This window comes from Clarias gariepinus, chromosome 20 (assembly GCF_024256425.1).
Source record: "Clarias gariepinus isolate MV-2021 ecotype Netherlands chromosome 20, CGAR_prim_01v2, whole genome shotgun sequence".
Lineage (NCBI taxonomy): Eukaryota > Metazoa > Chordata > Actinopteri > Siluriformes > Clariidae > Clarias > Clarias gariepinus.
The window spans coordinates 28,554,696-28,566,044 of NC_071119.1; the positions used below are offsets into that span (position 1 = coordinate 28,554,696).

Below are 11,349 nucleotides of genomic sequence, written 5' to 3' on the forward strand. Positions count from 1 at the left end.
GGGTTGAAGTCATTGTGCTAGACCTGGTTGTAAATGTGCTCTGGGTTGAAGTCATTGTGCTAGACCTGGTTGTAAACGTGATCGGGCTTGAAGTCGTGGTGATTGACTTGGTTGTAGACATGCTCGGGGTGGAAGTAGTGGTGGTTAACCTGGTTGTAGATGTGCTCGGGCTTGAAGTCGTGGTGCTTGACCTGGTTGTAGTCATGCTCGGGCTTGAAGTCGTGGTGCTTGACCTGGTTGTAGACGTACTCGGGCTTGAAGTCGTGGTGCTTGACCTGGTTGTAAAAGTGCTCGGGCTTGAAGTCGTGGTGCTTGACCTGGTTGAAGACGTGCTCGGGCTTGAAGTCGTGCTGGTTGACCTGGTTGTAGAAGTGCTCGGGCTTGAAGTCGTGGTGCTTGACCTGGTTGTAGAAGTGCTCGGGCTTGAAGTCGTGGTGCTTGACCTGGTTGTAGACGTGCTCGGGCTTGAAGTCGTGCTGGTTGACCTGGTTGTAGATGTGTTCGGGCTTGAAGTCGTGCTGGTTGACCTGGTTGTAGACGTGTTCGGGCTTGAAGTCGTGCTGGTTAACCTGGTTGTAGATGTGGGGGTGCTTGTAGTCATAGTTGTTAAGGTGCTTGTAGACGTGCTCAGGGTTAAATTCATGGTTGCTGAACTTGTTGAAGATTTCCTTGGGGTAGAAGGGGAAGTCATGGTTGATTTGCTGTCTGTAGGCGTACTTATTGGCGAAGTCGTGAATAATATGCTGTCTATAAATGTGCTCGCCATGATTGTCGTGTTGTCTGTAGATGTGCTCGTTAGTGAAGTCAGTGTTGTGCTGTCTGTAGATATGCTCGTTGGTGAAGATGTGGTTGTTGTGTTGTCTTTAGACGTGCTCCTTAGTGATATGGTTGTTGTGCTGTCTGTAGGTGTGCTTATTGGCAAGATCGTGGTTGTTGGGATGTCTGTAGAGGTGATCGTTGGTGAAGTCATCATTGTTGTGCTGTCTGTAGAAGAGCTTTTTGGTGCGGTGGTTGTGCTTTCTGTAGATGTGATCATTGGCAAAGTCATGGTTGTTGTGCTTTTTGTTGATGTGCTCGATGGTGACATTGTGGTTGTTGTGCTCTCTGTAGATGTGCTTGTCATGCTTGTTGTGCTGCCTGTAGACATGCTTGTTGGGGAAGTTGTGGTTGTTGTGCTGTCCGTAGAAGAGCTTATTGGTGTGGTTGTTGTGCTGTCTGTAGACATGCTCATTGGCGAAGTTATGCTTGTTGTGCTGTCTGTAGATGTGCTTGTTAGGAAAGTCATGGTTGTTGCGCTGTCTGTAGATGTGCTTGTTGGGGAAGTCATGGTTGTTGTGCTGTCTGTAGTTGTGCTGGTCGTTCTGTCTGTGGATATGCTCATTAAAGACATTGTTGTGACATCTGTAGATGTGCTCGTTGGGAATATCATGGTTGTTGTGCTCTCTGTAGGTGTGCTTGTCATGGTTGTTGTGCTGTCTGTAGATGTGTTTGTTGGGAAAGTCATGGTCGTTGTGCTGTCTGTAGATGTGCTCGTTGGGAAAGTGGTGGTTGTTATGCTGTCTGTAGTTGTGCTGGTTGATGTTGTTGTGGTATCTGTAGACGTGCTTGTTGGTGAAATCACCATTGTTGTGCTGTCTGGCAAAGTTGTGGTTGTCGTGCTGTCTGTAGAAGAGCTTTTTGGTGTGATTGTTGTGCTGTCTGTAGAAGTTATGCTTGTTGTGCTGTCTATAGTTGTGCTGCTCGTACTGTCTGTGGATATGCTCGTTGATGATGTTGTTGTGCTGCCAGTAGAAAAGCTTGTTGGTGCGGTTGTTGTGCTGTCTGTAGACATGCTTGTTGTGCTGTCTGTAGATGTGCTTGTTGGGGAAGTCATGGTTGTTGTGCTCTCTGTAGATGTGCTCACAGGTGACGTTGTGGTTGTTGTGCTTTCTGTAGATGTGCTTGTCATGCTTGTTGTGCTATCTGTAGTTGTGCCGGTCGTGCTGTCTGTGGATATGCTTGTTGATGTTGTTGGGCTGTCTGTAGATGTGCTTGTTGGTGAAATCGGCATTGTTGTGCTGTCTGGCAAAGTTGTGGTCGTCATGCTGTCTGTGGAAGAGCTCGTTGGTGTGGTTTTTGTGCTGTCTGTAGACATGCTCATTGGCGAAGTTATGCTTGTTGTGGTGTCTATAGTTGTGCTGGTCGTACTGTCTGTGGATATGCTCGTTAATTATGTTGTTGTGCTGTCTGTAGAAAAGCTTGTTGGTGCGGTTGTTGTGCTGTCTGTAGACATGCTTGTTGTGCTGTCTGTAGACATGCTTGTTGTGCTGTCTGGAGATGTGCTTGTTGTGCTGTCTGTAGATGTGCTTGTTGGGGAAGTCATGGTTGTTGTGCTGTCTGTAGATGTGCTTGTTAGGGAAGTCATGCTTGTTGTGCTGTCTGTAGATGTGCTTGTTAAGGAAGTCATGGTTGTTGTGCTGTCTGTAGATGTGCTTGTTGGGGAAGTCATGGTTGTTGTGCTGTCTATAGATGTGCTTGTTGGGGAAGTCATGGTTGTTGTGCTGTCTGTAGATGTACTTGTTGGGAAAGTGGTGGTTGTTGTGCTCTCTGTAGATGTGCTTGTCATGCTTGTTGTGCTATCTGTAGATGTGCTTACTGGTGATGTTGTGGTTGTTGTGCCTTCTGTAGATGTGCTTGTCATGCTTGTTGTGCTGTCTGTAGTTGTGCCGACCGTGCTGTCTATGGATATGCTTGTTGATGTTGTTGTGGTATCTGTAGATGTGCTTGTTGGTAAAATCGGCGTTGTTGTGCTGTCTGGCAAAGTTGTGGTTGTCATGCTGTCTGTAGAAGAGCTCATTGGTGTGGTTGTTGTGCTGTCTGTAGACATGCTCATTGGTGAAGTTATGCTTGTTTTGCTGTCTATACTTGTGCTGGTCGTACTGTCTGTGGATATGCTCGTTGATGATGTTGTGCTGTCTGTAGAAAGGCTTGTTGATGTGGTTGTTGTGCTGTCTGTAGACATGCTTGTTGTGCTGTCTGTAGATGTGCTTGTTGGGGAAGTCATGGTTGTTGTGCTCTCTGTAGATGTGCTCACTGGTGACGTTGTGGTTGTTGTGCTTTCTGTAGATGTGCTTGTCATGCTTGTTGTGCTATCTGTAGTTGTGCCGGTCGTGCTGTCTGTGGATATGCTTGTTGATGATGTTGTTGTGGTATCTGTAGACATGCTCATTGGCAAAGTTATGCTTGTTGATGAAATCGGCGTTGTTGTGCTGTCTGGGAAAGTTGTGGTTGTCGTGCTGTCTGTAGAATAGCTCATTGGAGTGGTTGTTGTGCTGTCTATAGACATGCTCATTGGCGAAGTTATGCTTGTTGTGCCGTCCTCTTGCGATGCCATTCTTGCTGTCAAACAAAAAGTAATATTTTGATCACCAACATACAGAAAACATTTTAAAAATATTTCCAACTGACTGGTATTGATAGTAACGGTGCACGGTGATAGTGACTTACAGAAAAATCTATAATTTTAAATCTGCCCAGTGTGGCAAACTGTAATGTTACCTTAGTAAAAGAGCCAATAAAAATTCTGAATGAGACTGCTACAGCTGTGACGGTTTTTACATTGACTCTACGATTAATTCCTATCTTTTTGACATGAATATCAGAGAAGTGTACCAGAGCTACTGTGATTAAAAGTGAAGGCCTACAAGCCTGGGCCTTCTGTTTAAACTGATGCAGAACAGGATCTTTTATAAGAACTAAAACTTAAACTATTTTTATCTGTACTTTTATGTACATTTACATGTGTTTCTTTAGAGAATTGAAAGCCCCAAGAAAGCAAAAGCAAAATGGCCACTCAAAGAGTTAAAATTATAAGCATACTTGGTTAGATGTTCACGCTGTTGCTTTGTAGGTCTCAGAGAAGTCAAGCATGCAGTAAATGAGCTGATTAGACAGGTCATTAGACATACAGATATATGCCAATTGATTTGCTAGGTATAATTGAAAAAAATATACAAACACTTTGAGAGCAAAATGAAAGCTCATTATTTTGCATTTTGACAAAAAATTAGTCTTTTTAGATAGATAGATAGATAGATAGATAGATAGAGATGATGGAGAATATTTAGTGCATGTTTTTTGTTTGTTACCATTAATTGAGAGGTTAAATATAAATTAACATATTTACACACAAAAATATTACTTAAAAACTGTGTACTGACCAGGAGACAATCTTAATCTTGTTGTTGCCACATAATAAAGGGTAAAGTATGCAATCTCTTAGAGAATATTTTGTGCATGCTTTTTGTGAGTCACTGCTTTAAAACGTGCAAATGACAAAATATTTCGGCACAATTGTATGGGTTATATTATATAGTATATAATATGTTGTTTCAGTTTTATTCTATATATATATATATATCTATATATCTACCTGATTCTGTAGTTAGTCAAACATAAGGTAGTGGCAGAAAATTAAATCAAGTGAAAAAGTGTTTTTTGTTGGACAGAAAGCCTTTTTCTTAAATAAATTGTATGTTATGAGAAACAATTTAAACAAAACAAAAAAAATATTGTTTATTGCATCATCAGCCTCTACCAGTGTCAGTTGCATTTTGGTACATGACGATGGCTCACCATAACAGTACAGGTGTGTTGAACTAGGTGGTTTGCACAACAAACTAACTCCACCCCTGGGCTTACTCTACAGTCTCTACATTCTTTTTTAAAGGGGTCCTATTATTCAATTCAATTCAATTCAATTTTATTTGTATAGCGCTTTTAGCAATTTTCATTGCCGCAAAGCAGCTTTACACAGTCAAAAGAATTATTTAAGTTGGTATGAAATGTGAATTTGTATGAATCAAAATGGTCAGTTTGTCCCTGGTGAGCAAGCCGAGGGCGACAGTGGCAAGGAAAAACTCCCTGAGATGGTAATAGGAAGAAACCTTGAGAGGAACCAGACTCAACAGGGAACCCATCCTCATTTGGGTGAAACAGAAAGCAGTAAATGATCTGCATTTATACAGTGTGTAGGGTGGGAGGCAGTTCAGCTATAATAGCTGATGTTAATTGATGTTAATATGGAGTCCAGGTAGTTATTGAAGACCCAGGTAGACTTGTAGGAAGTTCCAGTCATGAACTATCGAACTGTCAAGTCCCCAGAGAAACAGTTGCCAACACCAGTCAAGGCCAGAACCATTTTCTAGGTAGAGAGAATCATTCCCAGACACCAGACGCATCCCAGAGAGACACACGGGGCATCCATGTGACGAGATCTTCAGCCAGAAGCGGGGCACCAGGATGGGTCAGACAGGTCCGGAGGGCAGAGGAAGTCTGGATCACTGGCAGCTCAGGAACGACATGTGTAGCTCGACAGAGAGAGAGAGAAAGAGTGAAAGGGGGAGACAGGAGGAGAGAGGAAAAAGAAAGAGGGGGGGAAAGAGAAGAAGAGGAGAGATGGCAGTTAGGTATGGTCACAGTCACACAATGTATAATGTGAATGTATATTAACTGTAGAGTGCAAGCAGAGACTCCGGCAGGACTAACTATGACAGCATAACTAAAAGGGAGAGCCAGAAGGAAACACAAACATGAGGGCTTCCTGACATGTAAAGCAAACAATCACCTCACCGTCAGCAAACCTGAGTGATCAATGAGAGTGAGGAAGACAGCATCCAAACATACCAATTCACCATAATACTCTACGTCCATGAGTCCCCCAGATCTGCTCCTTTACCTAAGGCTAATCTATTTATAAAAATGCTTGGCTAAATAAATAGGTTTTTAGCCTGGACTTAAACACTGAGACTGTGTCTGAGTCCCGAACACTATTTGGAAGACTATTCCATAACTTTGGGGCTTTGTAAGAAAAAGCTCTGCCCCCAGCTGTATTTTTCATAATACGCGGTACTGACAAGCAGCCTGCATCCTTTGATCGAAGTAGGCGTGGCAGATCGTAAGACACTAGCAGTTCGCTCAGGTACTGCGGCGCGAGACCATTTAATGCTTTATATGTCAAGAGTAGTATTTTAAAAATCAATGCGAAATTTCACAGGGAGCCAATGGAGTGAAGATAAGATAGGGGTGATGTGCTCATATCTTCTGGTTCTGGTGAGGACTCTCGCTGCTGCATTCTGGACTAGCTGAAGCTTATTTATGCATCTAGCTGAACAACCAGACAGTAAGGCAGTAAGGCTATTATGCTTTTTCAAATATTTTCTTTCATGCAGTGTGTCATGTAGCTGTATGCGAACGTAAACTACCTGCACTATCTGTGACGCTGACCGTGCACGATATTAGTTTTTTTATCATGAGTTTTTGTCTATTAAAAAAAAAAGAATCGGCTCACATTCGCCTAAACGAGTCGTTAGCAAATCTATTTTTACTCTGTTACCGATCCACGTCACTCTGTAATATATTTGCATAATGTCTGCCACATTCTACATCGTGAACAACGTGCCCGTCTATGTTCTACGTCACGAACAACTTGCATGCCATGTTATAATTAACATTACCACACGCTTGTTAATGTGACCGAGCATTCATGCCAGCTTCGATTAAACACTTTGCAATATAAAAAAAAAACAAAAAAAATGAGAGCACACGAAATCCTATTTAACTGTTTATTCTCCACCATTCACCAAAACTGAACTCTAACACGCGCGACGTGCGCATGTCTATCTACGGCAAGCCCCGAGGAAAAAATGCCGAAGAGTAAGGGCACGGAGCACGCGCACTTTGTGCATCACACACACAAAGACACACACACATACAAAATGCATGAGTAGTAATAGTGGACTAGCGGTGGCGTTTGGACGAGAGAAGGAAAGATTGTTGTGGATCATTTTCTTAGATTTTTTAACTGGATGATCTTTAACTGGACATATTCCCCGCCATCGGCCTCTCGGAGAGACCGAACTATACTCCTCTGACACACAATACAATAAACACGGACTTCGGACATTTTCCACTCACTCGCATACATACACATACAGTTTATTATATATAGTTTGTAAATATTGTTTATATCTTTGTTTGGTTGTGGTGCACCTTTTTTATTTACTTTATTTAGTTTTGTATAATACACGTTTGCTTTATCTACTTGTTTGTGTTTGTCCTTTTTGCTCACCGGCCTTTTAACGCAACACCAACACAAAGATAAAATACCTCTGGATTTTTGTAGCCACAGTGAATATAAAATTAGCTGGTCATTAGATGGTAAAACCGACACCATCTTTTCTATGTATTGACGCGTCACCAGAGCCGTCGTTCAGTTATGGTCATGGGCGTTTCGTTTTCCGACACACGCTGTAGCGGTAGACCAATCATAAATCACCGCGCCATCTGACCAATCACAGCAGTGAGGGCTCACGGAAAGGCGGGGTTTAGACAGACTGAATCTTCCAACTGCTTCACACGAGTCGTTTACGAATCATTTAGAAATGGAGTAAAATTAAATCTATTTTTGGAGAAAACTAAAGTGTTTTTTGACCTTGCATACATGTAAACCTGTTTTACGAAACTCATTAAGCAATATTAGCAACCTTTAAAATGGCATAATTGGACCTCTTTGAGTATACTATATGACATTTGAGTATACTATATGACATTTGAGTATACTATATGACATTTGAGTATACTATGACATGGTGTTTGAACAACATTTAAATTACATAATGTGTGGCTTATAGTGGCTTGTTTGCTTTTGCTAGGAATAAGCTAAATAAGCTATCATGCTTTGGTAAAATATGGCATTTTGACTATTTCTGTTTATTTTATTATTTTTTTATCTATAGACATCGAGACGGAGTTTACAGCCAAAAAAGTGGAAAACTTTGACAAAATGACATCCAGGAAACCCCTCATGAATAAAAGGCACAGAGACAACATTGTTGTTGTTTCACATAACAGTAAAATCATTGCAGTTTACATTATTTCTTATGGGTAAATTTGCTTTAAGACAAAATGGTGTCTAGGATTCCCCTCCTGATTTAAAGGCACAAAAAGATCGTATCTTCATATAAACGATCAAGCACTCAAAGCATAGTACCAGTATAAGTAAGATTCATTTCTTTAGATGCAGTTACTATTTTTTTCAGTCAGTATTGTATATTTATGTCAAAGGCATATAAGACTTGCTTTGTCCTACTTACAAACAAATCTGACTCTGGAAATCAAACTCATTCGTAAGTAGGGGACTACCTGTATTATCCTTTTTTATTGTAAAAGATCTCTCTCTTTCTCTTTTTTTCTGCTTCCTGATTGTAAATATCTTGTTTTTCGATGCTGTCAGCAATCGGTTCCACTTTTGATTTTAACACCTGTTTTATGTTATTAGGTGTGTCTTGAAGAAAAGGCAAGTCATGCAATTACACATAATAGTCAGCAGGTAGTAAAATTCCAGCTTCAAATACTACACACCACTGTGGTACAATAGGGAGGTAACACAATGCCCTGCATTGTTCAAATGTAGTTAAATAAAAGTACATATATTCCTGTAAATAAGAGGTAAAATAAGAAGTATATTCTAATTAAAACTACTTAAGTACAGATACATAAGCTACATACTTAAGTACAGTAATAAAGTAAATGTTCTCTGTTATGTCCCATTTCTGTTTATAAACTTCTGTATTATACTGTATATTATTATACTGCTAAATTTCAATTTATACTAATCATACTGTATGCATGTGTTTATGTTGTACAGGTTGAACTAGGATGTAAACTTGATGTGAATAGAACTGGAACCACATCCAGAGGTAGTCTCTGGTTTGTTTCTAAGTTCTTTTGGAGTGTTCAGAGCTGATAATACTCAAAGTTAAAAATTAAAGTGTCCAGCCCAATCTAAGGACTGATGGAGTATGCATGCATGTGTTATAAAAGAGCTGCCAAGATTTCAGGACAGATTCAAGAGAGATTATTAAAAATCTGGACATGTAAATGCACACAATGCCTGTATATACTCTGGTTGGTACAACTGACAATTAAAATAGTCACCGAAACAAAAACTTAAATAGGGCCTGCCTTACCCACCAGCTAAACCACCTACATGCTCTCCAGAATTAAAAGAGCCATCCTGTTATTCGGGCCCTGGGTAGTCAATCCCTTTTCCAGTACAAAGAAAGTACAGTCAAACAAAATTCATTATTAATACAAATAGAAGATGAGAAAATAAGAAAAAGGGAAAAGCACAAATATAAAGTGGGATTTTGCTGCATGTATGTAGCATGTGTGGAAGTGTTATGCTTTGAGTGTTCTTATCAGTATTAAAAGTCCTACATAATCAAACTTGATCTATTCACCACCTTTATTAGATTGTTGATATGCTCGGCACTATTATGACTGATATAATTATGCCTTCTTTTGCGTTTGATTGCTGCCTGTAGGCAGCTGCAAACGTGTGTTAATTTAACTGGATTATGTAAACATTATTTCTCTTAAGAGAAAATTGCTGCAATACATCTGTGTATGTAAGGGGACGATATAGCGATTTGACTTAAAAATAAAAGCTATTTATAGTTCACTGACAAAAAGAGTCCAAAGCTCTTCCTTCTGTTTTCCACAGAAAACTGTTTTGAGTATCAACCCATAAGAAATTGGGATTGTAGCATAAGGGTGTGTAAAAAAAGAGTGATTGTGTGAGTCTTACGCGTAATGCATGAGATTTGTCAGCTCTTATTAGAACCCGACCAAATAAACCAATAAAACACAAAAGCAATAAAACAGTGAGGAATCAGTGAAAAGCAGATTATTATAAAGATTAAAAAGCCATCACAAAGGGTTATCATGACAGAATCTCAACCACACCACTATGCAGAATTAACACAAAATTTTCACAATCAAGCTTTAATTCTCTTTTTAAGGTCACTGGCGGTCGTGTAAGCATTTCACTACATTTCGTACTGTGTATGACTGTGTATGTGACAAATAAAATTTGAATTTGAATTTGAATTTGATTTGGATGTCAGATAGATTGAAACATTATCTTCCTCAGGCAACATGTCTCACACACAATCTCTTATGATTCAGTGCAAGTTTGACAAGTCATCCCGTATAATTTGAAAGGAGATGCAGTGAACGAGAAGTTTGCCTGTAACATTGTAAACACAGTCTCCACCTCCTGCCGTGGTTGACACCGGAGCCGGGGAACCCATGCAAGTAGGGCGCCGTTTTGGGGAGGGACTGTGCGCCTATTGTGGGTCGGCGGCGCACCACCGAGCAATCTGTCCCATTCACCCGGGAAATGCGCAGGCCCGGTGAGGAGGGAGAAAGACTCACCGGGCCCCTCCAACTCTCCTCCACGACCACCGACACCATCCCTCGTCTCACGGTTCAGGTAACCCTCCAATTTGGCCACAAACGGGTCAGAAGTAACAAACACCCACCGCACCACAGAACCGGATCTTATAATGGGGGCCGACCTGCACCGAACTGTGCCTACAGGCATCGGCTGGGACATGTTCTAGGGAGTCCGAGGCCCCGACGTCGACACCAACGCCATCCCCACCACCTACCGGGACCTGGCTGAAGTGTTCTGTAAGAAGCGCGCCACACACCTACCTTCTCACCGCTCCTACGACCACGCCATAGACCTTCAGCCGGGCGCCTTTCCCCCCCGCGGCCATCTTTACTCTTTATCTTCCACCGAGACGCAGGCGATGGAGGAGTATGTAGCCAATGCACTGCGCCAGGGTACCATCCGACCCTCCTCCTCGCCTGCTGCCGTGGGTTTTTTCTTCGTGAAGAAAAAAGGCGGGGAACTTCGCCCCTGTGTCGACTTTTGGGGGCTTAACAACATCACCATAAAGAAACGTTATCCATTGCCTCTTACCAACTCAGCCCTGGACGCCCTCTCTGGTGCCACCATTTTCACTAAGTTGGACCTTCGGAGCACCTACAACTTGGTGCGCATCAGAGAGGGTGATGAGTGGAAGACTCAATTCAATTCAATTCAATTCAATTTTATTTGTATAGCGCTTTTAGCAATTTTCATTGCCGCAAAGCAGCTTTACATAGTCAAAAGAATTATTTAAGTTTGTATGAAATGTGAATTTGTATGAATCAAAATGGTCAGTTTGTCCCTGGTGAGCAAGCCGAGGGCGACAGTGGCAAGGAAAAACTCCCTGAGATGGTAATAGGAAGAAACCTTGAGAGGAACCAGACTCAACAGGAAACCCATCCTCATTTGGGTGAAACAGAAAGCAGTAAATGATCTGCATTTATACAGTGTGTAGGGTGGGAGGCAGTTCAGCTATAATAGCTGATGTTAATTGATGTTAATATGGAGTCCAGGTAGTTATTGAAGACCCAGGTAGACTTGTAAGAAGTTCCAGTCATGAACTATCGAACTGTCAAGTCCCCAGAGAAACA

At 41.5% G+C, this 11,349-nt stretch overlaps 1 protein-coding gene across 1 annotated transcript; it reads right to left on the reverse strand.

The window, feature by feature from the left end:
* Positions 1–1,958: 1,958 nt before the first annotated feature.
* Positions 1,959–10,604, reverse strand: LOC128508461 (histidine-rich glycoprotein-like). Its single transcript, XM_053479807.1, has 4 exons — positions 10,540–10,604; positions 3,145–3,378; positions 2,659–2,991; positions 1,959–2,190 (listed from the first exon to the last, which is right to left on the reverse strand). Exons 1-4 carry the CDS (start codon positions 10,602–10,604, stop codon positions 1,959–1,961), a joined length of 864 nt encoding a protein of 287 aa, XP_053335782.1.
* Between the last annotated feature and the right edge of the window lie 745 nt (positions 10,605–11,349).

Coding starts and splice junctions, on each gene's coding strand:
- LOC128508461 (XM_053479807.1), bottom strand. CDS start 10,604: ATGGCCGCGGGGGGGAAAGGCGCCCGGCTGAAGGTCTATGGCGTGGTC. Junction 3,379..10,539: donor GTCGTAGGAGCGGTGAGAAG/GTAGGTGTGTGG, acceptor TTTGTTTGACAG/CAAGAATGGCATCGCAAGAG. Junction 2,992..3,144: donor ATCCACAGACAGCACGACCG/GCACAACTACAG, acceptor GCATGTCTACAG/ACAGCACAACAACCACATCA.